The sequence below is a fragment of the Lepidochelys kempii genome, chromosome 3 (genome assembly GCF_965140285.1).
Source record: "Lepidochelys kempii isolate rLepKem1 chromosome 3, rLepKem1.hap1, whole genome shotgun sequence".
NCBI classification, from domain to species: domain Eukaryota; kingdom Metazoa; phylum Chordata; order Testudines; family Cheloniidae; genus Lepidochelys; species Lepidochelys kempii.
The window spans coordinates 176,260,890-176,278,394 of NC_136382.1; the positions used below are offsets into that span (position 1 = coordinate 176,260,890).

General features: G+C 40.6%; 1 protein-coding gene across 5 annotated transcripts in view; it reads left to right on the forward strand.

Annotated features, from left to right (window-relative positions):
- The window catches only part of EPAS1 (endothelial PAS domain protein 1), a 151,500-nt gene that overhangs the window by 7,770 nt on the left and 126,225 nt on the right, over positions 1-17,505 (forward strand). The window contains exon 1 of one of the 5 annotated variants that reach the window (XM_073339111.2): positions 8,641-8,676. The exons of the other annotated variants lie outside the window; for them this stretch is intronic. Coding sequence (XP_073195212.1) covers positions 8,656-8,676 — 21 coding nt within the window. The 5' untranslated portion in view covers positions 8,641-8,655. Of the gene's footprint in view, positions 1-8,640; positions 8,677-17,505 lie in introns of those variants that run through there. 5 annotated transcript variants of the gene reach the window in all.

Here is a 17,505-nt window from a genome sequence, read left to right on the forward strand (position 1 = left end):
TCTTTACATTGTGCATCTTGCTACATCACCTGAAAAAATAGCCTTGCAGAGAAAAAACCCTATTTCATTTTGGTTCATTTGACCCCTCTCAAGCTGTGAAATCAGGTAAAGGTACTGATGGACAATGAGGCACAGTAATAAAGGCAGATTATTTTAAATACAGTAAATTCTATAATGAAAAGGTGGGTGAGGTAATATTTTTTTACTGGATCAACTTCTGTTGGAGAAAGAGACAAGCTTTCGAGCTTATACTGAACTTTTCTTCAAGTCTGGGAAAGGTACTCAGAAGGTATGTCTACACTGCAATAAAACACTGCCGCTGGTCTGTGTCAGCTGGCTCAGGTTCACAGGGCTTGGGCTGAGGGGTTACAAAACTGTGATGTAAGTTTCCACGATATGCATCTGATGAAGTGAGCTGTAGCTCACGAAAGCTTATGCTCTAATAAATTGGTTAGTCTCTAAGGTGCCACAAGTACTCCTTTTCTTTTTGCGAATACAGACTAACACGGCTGTTACTCTGAAACCTGTGATGTAAGTGTTTGGGCTCAGGCTGGATGCTGGGCTCTGGCACCCTCCCCACTTGCTGGGTCCCAGATCCTGCGCACCAGCCCAAGCCCGAACATCTACACTGGCTGCAGTTTTATAGCCCCATGAGCCTGTGTTGACTGACACAGGCATGCCACAAGTGTTTTATTGCAGTGTAGACACACCCAAGTGTCACAGCTAAATACAAGGTGGAGCAGATTTGTTTATCATGAGAGTTAACATGTTGTAAGACAGTGGCTTTCAACCTTTCTAGACTACTGTACCTCTTTCAGGAGTCTGATTTGTCTTGCGTACCTGCAGGTTACACCTCACTTAAAAACTACTTACTTACAAAATCAGACATAAAAATACACAAATGTCACACAATACACTATTACTGAAAAATTGCTTGCTTTCTCATATTTTACCATATAATTGTAAAATAAATCAATTGGAATAGAAATATTGTACTTGCATTTCAATGTACAGTATATAGAGCAGTATAAACAAGTTATTGTGCATATGAAATTTTAGTTTGTACTGACTTTGCTAGTGCTTTTTATGAAGCCTGTTGTAAAACTAAGCAAATATCTAGATGAGTTGATGATGGTACCCCCTGGAAGACCTCTGAATACCCCCAGGGGTACATTTGCCGCCCGCCCCCCCCCCCCCCCCCCCCCCCCCCGCTGGTTGAGGACCACTGTTGTAAGAGACCCATTCCAGGTAAAGTGAGTAATTAACACCTCTGCAATAAGAGGACAAAGGACCCTGCCCTAACAGATGCAAAACCAGCAGACATATCCCACTGGTATGATGATCAGCATGCCTCACAACATACCTTTCAAGATCCATAGGTCTTACACTTGTCACTTAAAACATGTGATATACCTCATCCACAGCACTAAATGTCCCAGTAACAACTGTGTGGGTGAATCAAGACAATTATTATGCTCTAGAATGAACACAAATAGAAAAGACAAAAACACCATATCACCTGTGGGTGAACATTTTTCACAAAATGCTCACTCTATGCTCTATGCTCACTCTATGCAAAATGCTCACTCTCAGTCCTTATTCTCAAAGGAAACCTGTACAACCTTCAAAGGATGAGCCTGAGAGCTTAAATTAATAAATTTGTTAGACACTAAAAATCATGGATTTAATAAAGACACTGGATTTATGGCTTATTACAACAATCTATAACCCACTAACCTGCCTGTGTCCTGCCTATGACTGGAGAGGTGTTAACTGCAGATTTCACCTTGAATGGTCTCTTACAACATGTTAACTTCTTATGCTAAACAATCTATTCCACTTTGTATCTAGCTGTGTCACTGAATACTTTTCCCAGACATGAAGAAGAACTCTGTGTCAACTTGAATGCTTGTCTCTTTAATCAATAGAAGTTGGTCCAATTCAAGACATTACATCCCCCACCTTGTCTCCCTAATGTCCTGAGACCAACACAGCTATAATAACACTGCAAACAAATAGTTAATTCCATACACAGAAATGCTCTTTCCATTCAGATCTGTTAATAATGAAGTGCAGTGATCAGGGTATTCTTTTAAATATTAGTGTGCTTGCTTATACATCATATATACATGCTGGGAGAAAATTCTGTATGTGCATTTCACTTTATGGCATATTGTCGGGCATGAAGTATATGCCAATAGCCAGGACATACCATTGTAGATTAAAACAAAATGAAAATATGGTACACTATACAGGTGCATCTTTTTATATTACTTCCTTGAGATAAATCTTGTTATCTGTCAGTCTTGTGCTGTGTTCAGTAGCTGCTTAAACATTAGTTGGAGCAATTTTTTTAACTAGCTGGTGCTAGTAAGAGCTTAGTCACTCAGAGATGATATTCACTTTTTATTAGACTTGCAAGATTATTCACAATTGCCAAGTTTCCTTTTTGTATAAAAGAAAAATGAGTGAAACTGTATAATGCTGCTTTCCAATAGCACTGTAGAATACAGTATTTGTTTTATGACGTACAGTAGACCAGTTGGCTGATAACAGCTAGTGTCCCAAATTAGCCATATTTAATTATACTTTTTAGTACGTTAGCCTAAATTTAATTATGATTTTGTCTCTTTTGCCTGCCTGATTGTATTTAGCTCTAGAAATTTTTTCAATTGTTAAGAATTGTACCACAAACAGTCCTTTGCAAACTCTGTGTGCCGTTTTAGACATTAAAACAATTAGATTTGTAACTTTTAGGCTGTTTTGATAAAGAATTTGAGGTGGGATAAAATATCCATTGTGCTCCTCTGTCCATCACATTACATGCCACAGCAAATATTCAATATTTCATTCTATAGAAGCTCATTAAATGTTTTGTCTAACAAGAAGCAAAGTTGCTTTAGTTGAATTTTTGTGTCTGATCTTCAGTCAAAGAGGTGCCCTGATCTTGACCCTTCCTGTATGTATGATTATGTGGAGTCATCAGTTTTCTTTGATTAGTGGAATGTTTAGGGTGTTCCCTCCAAAAGATTGTCCAAAAAGTTCAGAAAACTTTATATATGTTCTATTTTAAGCTGTGGTTGTGAGATTAATATTGCATTATTGCAGCTTTATGAACGGTTTTGGGCATCTGGGCAGAAGCAGAATGTTTGGTTTGTATTTGTTTTTTAAGGGGGACAGTAGATAGTTTCTGTATGTTTTTTTTTTTTCTTGTTTCATTCCAGCTAAAATGTAGGCAAACATACTCTGCTCTGTATATCAACAATAATAATGACCGGTATCTTGATTCTACACTATATTTATTTATGTTGCAAGCCAATTAGAAGCAAAGGAGAGATCTAATAGTTTTGCATTTTCAATCTCAAATTTAACATTTTCCTTCAAACCCTTTAAGAATATACATAGCCGAAACAGAACCAAATACAATCTTTTTTTCTAAAAGTCCTTAGTAATTCCCATGTGTAACAAAATATATTAGAAGTAAAAGCAAGCTTTAAAAAAATCTACTGCTCAAGAGCTTGTGCCCTTCTGTCCCTCATTAAGGAGCAAAATGTGAAAATGTCAGAATTATTAAAATGTTTCTCATCTGTAAAAGTAGTCTGGTATGTGAAGTTAATATTAGTTAAATAATTCTCAAAGAAGGAAAATATCAACATCAAGCGTGTCAAATTCATCTACAAAGTAGGCCAAATTGTACTTTTTAATTATGATCCCTAGGTTGAGTTTACAAAATTAGGGCCATATATGAAATAGTGTACCTAAATGACTTAAAAATCTGGGGCCAGATCCCCAGCTGGTGTACATTGGGTTAGTTCTGTTAATGGAGCAGTATCATTAAGCTTTTAAGTCAACACTTGTCACTGAGATAACTAGGGTCAATTCACATCTCGCTTATAATTGTATTTTTCCTGAGTGTACATGCAGGAAAGATGGTTATGGCACTTTTCAAGAACTCCCCTTTCTAAAAAGTGTAATGGTACTAGTTGCAATAATCACAGACACGTGGCGGAATAAAGGCTTAGTGAGCTGAATCTTTATTACATCAAGGACATCTGTCCCTAAATTTTAAAATCTTTAGAAAAAAAAACAATAGTAGTGTATCAAATCCATAGATGCTAGGAAGCTAATATAAGTGCTGAATGAAGTGGGTCTTTGGACTCCAAGATCAATAGAAAGGAAACCGTTTTAATTGATTATTTCTTATAAAAAGGATAGAGTGTCAACTTAAATTTCCGTAAGCTTTCATTTTAATAACATGAGCAATGTAAGTATTGGGTTTTCTTTCTTGTTGTTGGGCTGTTGCTTTGATGATCAACCTTCATATTATATGACGATTGCATGTTATGAGTAGTTCTTCAACTCTTTCAATGTATCATCTCCAACAGCAATTTGAAGCCTATTCATTCCAAAGGCAGCTGGATGCCTGTTCTCCCAGTTGGACAGGAACACAACTAGATGATCATTTTGACCAAATGAAGTTGTGTGGTTTTTGATGGTGTAGAATAGTTGCCACAATCCGCTTCAATCCCTGTGCATACTATACTCTGTAGTGTACTGATATTCATGAGAGATGCTATATAAATTAGTCACTCATTTTTTTTTTCACTATCTGTTAGCTACTGGGTCTTTATAATTGTTTTTCAGAAAATAAAAAGTCTGAATTAGGTACCTAATGATGTGAAATGTTGTGCACCTCTCTAAATTAATCAGCACCTTCAACTTCTACTGTGACTTCATTGGCTTTCCATTGACTCCTTTCCTGTTCTTTTCTTCCTATTGTGCAGCATGTGGCAGGATCAGAAACTAGAATACTACAGTGTTTTTATACATTTGGATATGTCAGTTGCACATACTTAATTGACATTTCTTTTAAAAGCCTTTTCCTTAACAATGGATTTTGAACTGTCGCTTCTCATTTTAGAAAATACAATTGTATTGTCTAAGGAAAAGATAAAATTAGATACATGAAGATTTTTTAAAATTAAGCAGTATCTACAAACTTCAAGTAACTGCATTAAATTATCATTAGCTAGCAGTCTGAAGGTATATGTGGTAATAAAATTAGCAGAATTGTTAGAAACTTCCTTGCAACCAATAAAATATGAACATTATGTATTGTAAATATTTAAGCACCCCATTATCTGAGTCTGAAAACATATTTGGAGGCTGAAGATAGACAAATTAAGATTGGAAATAAGGCACAAATTTGTAATTAACCATTAGAACAACTAACTTAAGGATGTGGATTCTCCATCACTTGCAGTTTTGAGTCAGGACACAATGTCTTTCTAAAAGGTATGCAGTCTCTCAAACAGAAGACAGGAGGTTTGATGCAGAAATTATTGGGTGAGCATCTTTGGACCGTGTTATGCAGGAGGTCAGTCTTGATCAGAGGTTCTCAAACTGTGGTCCGAGCTCCATTCAGATGGTCCGCGGATAGTTCCCTCTAAGGTGCGCGCCTGGGTGGCTGCACACAAGAAAATGAAGGGCCACCCACCTAATTAGTGGAGCTGCACAGCCGTGGTTCCACTAATTAGGTGCCTGGACCCTGGAGAAGATGCACATGTAAGCTGAGGTGGTGGCCTTGGGGGGAATAGAGGGTAGGTGGGAGGGGGCAGTGGGGTGAGAAGAAGGGGTGGGGGGAATTTGGGATGTGCAGGACTGTGGTGGCCAAAGAAAGAGGGGACTTTCCCCAGCTCCAGGGCTGGGGCTGCTGGAGAGAAACAGCCCTCCTCCTCAGCTTGGGGGCTGCCGCGGTGGGGGAGAGAGGGCACATCCATTGCATTAGAAAGGTAAAGACTACCGATATGAAAATATGAGTTGTATGCTTTTATTTGTAGATCAAAAAAACTTTAATTATTATTATGGATTTTTTTATATAGCACTTTTATCTGAAGCACTTTACAGTAGTTAGCTACTAGTACAAACAACATTTGGAAAGATCACTAAGTGGTCCGCCGAGACCCTCAGCAATTTTCTAGTGGTCCGCAAAAAACAAAAGTTTGAGAACCACTGTTCTAGATCATCGTTATGGTCCGTTCAGCCCTTAGAATATATGAATATTTTCATTATTGTTGTTAAAAGATAAAACAAATATGATTATAAGCATAGCATTAAAGATACATGAACATCATTTGCTGCTGAATATGGTTTCTGAATGTTGAGGCATGCAAGATGAAGAAAAATAGTGCAAAGTTAATGAATAAACATTACAAAGTTTCTAAATAATTAAAAGATAGACTAATAATTCTAGATTTAGTTTCTAGGAATGCAAACAAGCAAACAAATCTACTTCATACAATACTTATTCTCATACTTATACAAATGGCTACCTTTCTTAAGTAAGTTACTGCCATAGGAAACCTGGTACAATAGTATCCACAAACATACTTAGTACATCTGGTATCCACCATTTATTTAGGAGACCACTTTCTTTAAGAACCAATTTTTGTCAATCCCCTAAAATAGGTTTTCTTGTACATAGTACACTGTAATTTACAAAACAGCTACTGTCTACTTGAAATAATCTACAATATTTCATGAAAACTAATGTGCATTATTACGCTCATTTTCCTGCAGCATAAAGCCCTTGCAATTTTATGTTCTTGGAGCCTTTAATTAATTAATTTTTTTTTGTGTGCACACAGTGGAAAAATCACTTGATGGTCATGAGAATTTTGAAATGAATGGGTTTAATAGCACTTAAATAGTCGATATACTGTAGTTTACCTTTAGAACACACATTTGTGCACTTGCACAACAAATCTTTACTTAGTATTAAGATGGAGAAGTATGAAGATCACATGTTAGTGGTTATGAAGGAGCTTTTATAAATGTAATGGAACAAGATTCCCTGTATTTTATTTCACCAGAGGAACATAATGGCCACAATAAATGGTAGCATAGTCACTGCACTTAATCTCTGAGTAATGCTCAGTTCATTTTCACTTGCATTTAACAATGCATTTGTATGATAAACCACAGACCAATCCTTTAAATATCACTCTTGTTATAACACTCCAGTTATTATCAGTGAATCTCCAAGGCCTGTGCATTCACAATTATATTACCCTCTGTATGAGTGAATTCTTGACATTATCAACTCTGCTTATTGTCACAGTGACTTTGAAGATCTTTGATGTGACATTAAAATACAGTAATTTGACTGGCTTTATAAATAATGGAAAATGTGTTAGTGCTTACAGATCAAACTTAAGCCATCACAATAATTTTAATTCTAACTGCAACTTGCTTCACACTCTAAAGCATTTTCTGTGGCACAATATATGAGGTTGTTGTGTCTAATTAGATTTTATATACTACTATTGTACAATCATAGAATCATAGAATATCAGGGTTAGAAGGGACCTCAGGAGGTCATCTAGTCCAACTCCCTGCTCAAAGCAGGACCAATCCCCAACTAAAATTATCCCAGCCAGGGCTTTGTCAAGCCAGGCCTTAAAAACCTCAAAGGAAGGATATTCCACCACCTCCCTAGGTAATGCATTCCAGTGCTTCACCACCCTCTTGTGAAAAAGTTTTTTTCCAAATATCCAACCTAAACCTCCCCCACTGCAACTTGAGACCATTACTCCTTCTTCTGTCATCTGGTACCACTGAGAACAGTCTAGATCCATCCTCTTTGGAACCCCCTTTCAAGTAGTTGAAAGCAGCTATCAAATCCTCCCTCATTCTTCTCTTCTGCAGACTAAACAATCCCAGTTCCCTCAGCCTCTCCTCATAAGTCATGTGTTCCAGTCCTCTCATCATTTTTGTTGCCCTCTGCTGGACTGTCTCCAATTTTTCCACACCCTTCTTGTAGTGTGGGGCCCAAAACTGGATACAGTGCTCCAGATGAGGCCTCACCAATGTCGAATAGAGGGGAACAATCACGTCCTTGATCTGCTAGCAGTGCCCCTACTTATACAGCCCAAAATGCCATTAGCCTTCTTGGCAACAAGGGCACGCTGTTGACTCATATCCAACTTCTCGTCCACTGTAACCCCTAGGTCCTTTTCTGCAGAACTGCTGCCTAGCCATTCGGTCCCTAGTCTGTAGTGGTGCATGGGATTTTTCCATCCTTAGTGCAGGACTCTGCACTTGTCCTTGTTGAACCTCATCAGATTTCTTTTGGCCCAATCCTCTAATTTGTCTAGGTCCCTCTGTATCCTATCTCTACCCTCCAGCGTATCTACCACTCCTCCCAGTTTAGTGTCATCTGCAAACTTGCTGAGGGTGCAATCTACGCCATCCTCCAGATCATTAATGAAGATATTGAACAAAACCGGCCCCAGGACTGACCCTTGGGGCACTCCGCTTGATATCAGCTGCCAACTAGACACGGAGCCATTGATCACTATGCGTTGAGCCTGACGATCTAGCCAGCTTTCTATCCACCTTACAGTCCATTCATCCAACCCATACTTCTTTAACTTGCTGGCAAGAATACTGTGGGAGACCATATCAAAAGCTTTGCTAAAATCAAGGAATAACATGTCCACTGCTTTCCCTTCATCCACAGAGCCAGTTATCTCATCATAGAAGGCAATTAGATTAGTCAGGCATGACTTTCCCTTGGTGAATCCATGCTGGTTGTTCCTGATCACTTTCCTCTCCTCTGAGTGCTTCAGAATTGATTCCTTGAGGACCTGCTCCATGATTTTTCCAGAGACTGAGGTGAGGCTGACTGGCCTGTTGTTCCCCGGATCCTCCTCCTTCTCTTTTTTAAAGGTGGGCACTACATTAGCCTTTTTCCAGTCATCTGGGACCTCCCCCGATCGCCATGAGTTTTCAAAGATAATGGCCAATGGCTCTGCAATCACATCCACCAACTCCTTTAGTACCCTCCGATGCAGCGCATCCGGCCCCATGGACTTGTGCTGGTCCAGATTTTCTAAAAATAGTCCTGAACCACTTCTTTTTCCACAGAGGGCTGGTCACCTCCTCCCCATACTGTGCTGCCCAGTGCAGTAGTCTGGGAGCGTTCTTGATCATTGTCAGTCTCATATAGAGGATATAATTCCACTTATTGGAGCCCACGAGATAACTACATATAGTACTGGCTTGCTGCTGCTCCCACTGAATTCAATAGGAGCAAGAAGGCTTTGTAAATAGTCTTCTGATTAGTAAAATGATGCACAGAATTGTAGGGTGACGTCTTGAATTCAGAACTTATTTGGGTAATGGAAGCTTTGCTTGGGTAAGTTCTGAGTAAAGGACTCCAGGATTTGGATCTGAGGGCTATATTGTGCTATGAGTTTTTAAGGCAGTACTTTTATTGGAATGAAAAAATTAGTGATCACTATGGCATGGATTTTACTAAGGGGATCAGGGATCGGCAACTTTTGGCACGCGGTCCATCAGAGAAATCCGCTGGTGAGCCGGGATGGTTTATTTACCTTCAGCGTCTGCAGGTTCGGCCGATCGCCACTCCCACTGGCCAAGGTTCACTGCTCCAGGCCAATGGGGGCTGCGGGAAGCAGTGTGGGCCGAGGGATGTGCTGGCTGCCCCTTCCTGCCTCTCTCCCTGCCCGCTGCCCTGTAGGAATGAACTGTAAAGTCTGCCACTAAACCCCACTGATTCCCAGGAAGGGAGGGTCGTCAGCACGAAGGCCTTGTGCCCCTGATTACATCTGGTTCTGGCTGCTCTGAGGTTGAAGAGGATCCTAAAGGGAGCAGGAAAGAATCCCCTAATTATCCTTCATGTAGGAACAAATGATATGGCTAGACTCTCGCCAGAAAGTATTAAGGGAGACTATGCTAGGCTGGGGAAGACGCTTAAGGAAATCGAGGCTCAGGTAATCTTTAGTGGGATTTTGCCTGTTCCTAGAGAAGGGCAACAAAGGTGTGACAAAATTATGACTATCAACAGATGGCTTAGGCAGTGGTGCTATAAGGAGGGCTTTGGGATGTATGGCCATTGGGAGGCATTCATGGACAGAGGACAGTTCTCTCGGGATGGACTTCATCTGAATAGGGAAGGAAATAGACTTCTAGGATGGAGATTGGCACAAATGATTAAGAGAGCTTTAAACTAGGAATTTGGGGGAGATGGTTGGGAGATGTCCAGGTAATCTCCACGCCGGATTTTAGCATTGAGAGGGAAGAAAACAAAGTAAGAAAGGATACAGCCGTGGGTAGGAGAATGTATATAAGGAGGAAGGGCAGTGTGGATACCAGTCTAATAGGTTATACTGGCTGTAGAATAACCGTGCCTAATGGGGTACAGAATGTGAGTGAGGCCAAACAGCAAAAATTAAGATGTTTGTACATCAATGCGAGGAGCCTCGGTAACAAAATGGAGGAACTAGAGCTACTGGTGCAGGAAGTGAAACCAGATATTATAGGGATAACAGAAACTGGAGTACAGGTATTGAAGGGTCTGTGCTGTTTAGGAAAGACCGAAATAAAGGCAATGGTGGTGGAGTAGCACTGTCTATCAAGGATGAGGTAGAATGTAAAGAAATAAGAAGCGATGGAATGGATAAGACAGAGTCCGTCTGGGCAAAAATTACATTGGGGAAGAAAACTATTAGAGCCTCCCCTGGGACAGTGCTTGGGGTGTGCTATAGACTGTCAGGATCTAATTTGGATATGGATAGAGCCCTTTTTAATGTTTTTAATGAAGTAAATACTAATGGTAACTGTGTGATCACGGGAGACTTTAACTTCCCAGATATAGACTGGAGGACGAGTGCTAGTAATAATAACAGGGCTCAGATTTTCCTAGATGCAATAGTTGATGGATTCCTTCATCAAGTAGTTGCTGAACTGACTAGAGGGGATGCCATTTTAGATTTGGTTTTGGTGAGTAGTGAGGACCTCATAGAAGAAATGGTTGTAGGGGACAATCTTGGTTCAAGTGATCATGAGCTAATTCAGTTCAAACTGAACGAAAGGATTAACAAAAATAAATCTGCGACTAGGGTTTTTGATTTCAAAAGGACTGACTTTCAAAAATTAAGGAAATTAGTTAAGGAAGTGAATTGGACTGAAGAACTTATGGATCTAAAGGTAGAGGCGGCCTGGGATTATTTATGCAGAAGCTATCGGAAGCCTGCATCCCAAGAAAGGGGAAAAAATTCATAGGCAGGAGTTGTAGACCAAGCTGGATGAGCAAGCATCTCAGAGAGGTGATTAAGAAAAAGCAGAAAGCATACAGGGAGTGGAAGTTGGGAGGGATCAGCAAGGAAAGCTACCTTATTGAGGTCAGAACATGTAGGGATAAAGTGAGACAGGCTAAAAGTCAAGTAGAGTTGGACCTTGCAACCTTAATGGGACTAAATCGGGGGGCCCAGATAATCTTCATCCAAGAATATTAAAGGAATTGGCACATGAAATTGCAAGCTCATTAGCAAGAATTTTTAATGAATCTGTAAACTCAGGGGTTGTACCGTATGATTGGAGAATTGCTAACATAGTTCCTATTTTTAAGAAACGGAAAAAAAGTGATCCAGGTAACTTATAGGCCTATTAGTTTGACATCTGTAGTATGCAAAGTCTTGGAAAAAATTTTTGAAGGAGGAGGTAGTTAAAGACATTGAAGTCAATGGTAAATGGGACAAAATACAACATGGTTTTACAAAAGGTAGATCGTGCCAAACCAACCTGATCTCCTCCTTTGAGAAAGCAACAGATTTTTTAGACAAAGGAAACTCAGTGGATCTAATTTACCTAGATTTCAGTAAGGTGTTTGATACTGTGTCACATGGGGAATTATTAGTTAAATTGGAAAAGATGGGGATCAATATGCAAATTGAAAGGTGGATAAGGAATTGGTTAAAGGGGAGACTACAGCGGGTCCTACTGAAAGGTGAACTGTCAGGCTGGAGGGAGGTTACCAGTGGAGTTCCTCAAGGATCGGTTTTGGGACCAATCTTATTTAATCTTTTTATTACTGACCTCAGCACAAAAAGTGGGAGTGTGCTAATAAAGTTTGCGGATGATACAAAGCTGGGAGGCATTGCCAATGTAGAGAAGGACAGGGATATCATACAGAAGGATCTGGATGACCTTGTAAACTGGAGTAATAGTAATAGGATGAAATTTAATAGTGAGAAGTGTAAGGTCATGCATTTAGGGATTAATAACAAGAATTTTAGTTATATGCTGGGGATGCATCAATTAGAAGTAACGGAGGAGGAGAAGGACCTTGGAGTATTGGTTGATCATAGGATGACTATGAGCCGCCAATGTGATATGGCTGTGAAAAAAGCTAATGCGGTCTTGGGATGCATCAGGAGAGGTATTTCCAATAGGCATAAAGAGGTTTTAGTACCGATATACAAGGCACTGGTGAGGCCTCACCTGGAATACTGTGTGCAGTTCTGGTCTCCCATGTTTAAGAAGGATGAATTCAAACTGGAACAGGTACAGAGAAGGGCTACTAGGATGATCCGAGGAATGGAAAACTTGTCTTATGAAAGGAGACTCAAGGAGCTTGGCTTGTTTAGCCTAACTAAAAGAAGGTTGAGGGGAGATATGATTGCTCTCTATAAATATATCAGAGGGATAAATACCGGAGAGGGAGAGGAATTATTTAAGCTCAGTACCAATGTGGACACAAGAACAAATGGATATAAACTGGCCACCAGGAAGATTAGACTTGAAATTAGATGAAGGTTTCTAACCATCAGAGGAGTGAAGTTTTGGAATAACCTTCCAAGGGAAGTAGTGGGGGCAAAAGATCTATCTGGCTTTAAGATTAAACTCGATAAGTTTATGGAGGAGATGGCATGTTTTTGGTAATTAAATATTCATAGTAAATAGGCCTAATGGCCTGTGATGGGATGTTAGATGGGGTGGGATCTGAGTTACCCAGGAAAGAATTTTCTGTCGTATCTGGCTGGTGAATCTTGCCCATATGCTCAGGGTTTAGCTGATCGCTATATTTGGGGTCAGGAAGGAATTTTCCTCCAGGGCAGATTGGAAGAGGCCCTGGAGGTTTTTCGCCTTCCTCTGTAGCATGGGGCATGGGTCACTTGCTGGAGGATTCTCTGCTCCTTGAAGTCTTTAAACCATGATTTGAGGACTTCAATAGCTCAGACATAGGTGAGAGGTTTTTCGCAGGAGTGGGTGGGTGAATTTCTGTGGCCTGCGTTGTGCAGGAGGTCAGAGTAGATGATCATAATGGTCCCTTCTAACCTTAGTATCTATGAATCTATGATTCCCCCTTTTAATGAGGATCCCTGCCATAAAGGAGGATCCATGGGACAAGGACTGTGCTGCTTTTCCCAGGGAATCTCCAGGTGGCCAACCCAGCCACTTCCCACCCTTCTCTGAAGCCAGTTCTAACCAAGTGCCGCCTGGGGAAAGTCAGTGGAGGCAGCTGACCCCTCCACATAGGATAGGTGAGCTCTGTGCATGGAGGAGATCCTCTTTTTGTGGTCACACTGAAGGCAACATCTGGCTCTAGTGGGTCAGTGTGGTTCCTGCAGTTAAGAAAATGTTGGTGTTTGGTTTTGACACAGCATCTTTCTCACTTGACACTGATTTTGACAAATAAACCCGTGCTCTTAAAATGCTAACCCAAAGTTGCTGGATCACTGTTTTTAGTCTGACAGCAGAACCTCTCTCTGGCAGCTTTGTTCAGCCCCTGATGAACTCTTCAGTGCTACAGCTGTGATAACATTGTTGTTATAACTGAAGACTTTTATTTTCTTACAGTTATTGTATTTTCCTCTTAAAGTGATTTGATGGATATGTTATTGCCATTACTAAGCAGAGGGGTATTTCTATGAAAACATCCTTTCTGCTATCAAGTTGTCTTAACATTGCCACAGGTTTTTACACAGTAGAGCTATATATTCTACAAATGATTCAGAAAAAGAGAATACCCTATTTACATAGGCATGTACTAACCTGAAAGTGGAATATAAGCAGGTACAGATGTTTGCAGGGAAACTTAATACTGCTGTTTAGAAACATTATTACCCATAGAAAAACACTGTTTATTAACCATGTAACCAGCCAATCCAGAGCCATGTCAAAATGAGGATCTGCAAGCTGAGGATGTCATTTTGTGAATTTCAACTCTGAACTCAGTTCTTTGCTCTGACATTGGCTCAGTGCCGGAAGCACTATGAAAGGAGTACACCAGTCTCTGTTTCTGGCAGCCCCTTTGACTGATACAAGATAAACCCTGACAGGCTCCAGAAACAGCCATATTTACCACAGCCAGAAGGCTGGTTCTTCAGGAAAGGTCTTTGTGGTGGGGGGGTGGGGAAGGGTTGGATCAAATGGAACTAGGGAGGGTCTGCACTTCCTAGAGCAAAAATTGTCCCTTATCAAGAACAGGCATCATCCATTGAACTTTCTTAAATTACAGTCAGATGTTTGGAATTAAATGCTCAAGGGCCAAATTCAGAGGTGATGTAACTTCTGGTATAAGTTGCATGCTGCTAAGTAGGGTGTAAATTACTTGTTGAGGGATTAAAATGGAGTGAATATGGTAGGAAAAGCAACTAAACTTTTGTAGCGAGGAAGATCCCTGATTAAGGGTCTGGATAGCGACTCAGGAAATCTGAGTTTGGTTTCTGGTGCTGCCACTAACTTCCTGTGTGATCTCTGGAAATTTAGTTAATTGCTTTGTGCCTCAGCTTTCCACCTGTAAAAGGGGTAGTAACACATCATCATTTCTACCCTTTGTTGGTCATGTCTATTTAAATTGAAAATTTTTTAGTAGGGACTTTCTCTGCCCAGCACAATGAAATCCCTACCTTGGTTGGGACTTCTAAATAAGAATAATTAACAAGAAGGTCAAATAAAATAGTGGGGCCTATGTTACCTTACTGCCTTCTTATGCTATCTTGCTAATTGTTTTTCCTGCTATCCCTCAATGTATAAAATACACCTACTTATAAGTAATTTACACCACCATTTGCATCTCGTATGAATTTGGCCCTTATGTTATAAGATCAATGCAGTGTTCCCTCTAATTTTTCCCACCCATGTGCGGAATGAATTTTGTTATGTGCACAAAACAAAATTCATGTGGTGGGGGTGGGGCCGAGGGGTTCAGAGTGTGGGAAGGGACTCAGGGCTGGGGCAGAGGGTTGGGGTGCAGGAAGCGTGAGGACTCTAGCTGGGGGGTGCAGGCTCTGGGGTGGGGCTGAGGATGAGGGCTTTGGGGTACAGGCTGCCCGAGGGCTATGGCAGGGAGAGAGGACTCCCCCCAGCTCTCTCTCTCTGCAGTACCACCTGGGCTGGAGGAGGAGGGGTACCTCCCCACACCGCAGCAGCTCTAAGGCAGGAGAGGCACCTTTCTCACGGGGCTCAGTTGGGGCCAGGGGAGGGGCGTCTCTCCAGTGGCTGTGGCTGGACTGGGTTGGGCCCGTGGCTGGGGGAGAGGAATCTTTCCTCTCCACAGCCTAGCTTAGACGGAATTTAGGATCAATGTACAGATTAGGTACCTTGAGCAATTTAGGAGACATTTAGTGAGGGAAGTGGCAAGGGATCAGAAAACAATGAACATATCTTTGAGATGACAAACCCGTTGTTGTTGTTATATAATATTTCATCACAGGACAGGTAGATGAGCAGCCCCAAATGTACCTGAAGCAATGAGAGGGATTTGAACTAAAGCCAGGGAAATATACATGGAAAGGTCAGGGTAGTTTTAAAATAGTTGTGCAGGAGATATCATTCTGTTTCAAGGTGTTTTAGTTGAGCCTCTAGGCAGAGTGGTGAGGATGTCAGGAACACTCCCAGCTATTCTTTTTAGAGAACAAATCTGAGGAACTGTGCCAGATTGAGGTGTCCTTAGAGGAGCTTTTGGAACAGATTGAGAAACTAAACAGTAATAAGTTACCGGGACCAGATGGTATTCACCCAAGAGTTCTGAAGGAACTCAAATGTGAAATTACAGAAATACTAACTGTGGTATGTAACCTATCATTTAACCCAGCCTCTGTACCACATGACTAGAGGATAGCTAATGTGATGCCAATTTTTAAAAAAGGCTCCAGAGCCTACTTCAGTATCAGACAAATTGGTTGAAACTATAGTAAAGAGCAGAATTAACACATAGTTGAGTTGGGAAGAGTCAACATGGTTTTTGTAAAGGGAAATCATGCCTCACCAATCTACTAGAATTCTTTGGGAGGGGAGAGGGGTTCAACAAGCATGTGGACAAGGGGGGTCCAGTGGATATAGTGTACTTAGATTTTCAGAAAGCCTTTGACAAAGTCCCTCACCAAAGACTCTCAAGCAAAGTAAGCTGTCATGGGATAAGAAGGAAGGTCCCATCATGGATCAGTAACTGGTTAAAAAATAGGAAACAAAGGATAGGAATAAATGGTTAGTTTTCAGAATGGAGAGAGGTAAATAGTGGTGCCCCCCTGGGGTCGGTACTGGGACCAGTACTGTTCAACATTTTGATAAGTGATCTGGAAAAGGGAGTAAACAGTGAGGTGGTAAAATTTGCAGATGATACAAAATTACTCAAGATTGTTAAATCCAAGCAGACTGCGAAGAGTTACAAAGGTATCTCATAAAAGTGGGTGACTGGGCAACAAAATGGCAATTGAAATTCAATGTGATAAATGCAAAGTACCGGTAATGCCCATTGGAAAACATAATCCCAACTATATATGGATAAAATGATGGGGTCTAAATTAACTCTTACCACTCAAGAAAGAGATCTTGGAATCACTGTGGATAGTTCTCTGAAAACATCCACTCAATGTGCAGTGGCAGTCAAAAAAGTGAACAGAATGTTAGGAATCATTAGGAAAGGGATAAATAACAAGACAGAAAATATCATGTTTCCTCTATATAAATACATGTTATGTCCACATCTTGAATACTGTATGCAGATCTGATCGCCTCATCTCAAAAAAGCTATATTGGAATTGGAAAAGGTACAGAAAAGGGCAACAAAAATGTTTAGGTGTATAGAACAGCTTGCATGTGAGGAGAGATTAATAAGACTGGGACTTTTCAGCTTGGAAAAGAGATGACTAAGGGGAGATTTAATAGAAGTCCATAAAATCATGACTGGTGTGGAGAAAATAAATAAGGAAGTGTTATTTACTCCTTTTCATAACACAAGAACTAGGGGGTCACCAAATGAAATGAATAGGCAGGAGGTTTAAAATGAACAAAAGGAAGTATTTTTTTCACACAACGCACAGTCAACCTGTTGAACTTTTTGCCAGAGGATGTTGTGAAGGGCAAGACTATAACAGGCTTCAAAAAAGAACTAGATAAGTTCGTGGAGGACAGGTCCATCAATGGCTATTAGCCAGGATGGGCAGGGAAGCAAAATCATGCTCTGAAGTGTCCTTAGCCTCTGTTTGCCAGAAGCTGGGAATCGGCGACAGGGAATGGATCACTTGATGATTACCTGTTCTGTTCATTCCCTCTGAAGCAGTGGTTCTCAACTAGGTTAGGTGTGTACCCCGAGGGGTATGCAGAAGTCTTCCAGGGTACATCAACTCATCTAGATATTTGCCTAGTTTTACAACAGGCTAACAAAAAGCACTAGAAAAGTCAGTACAAACTAAA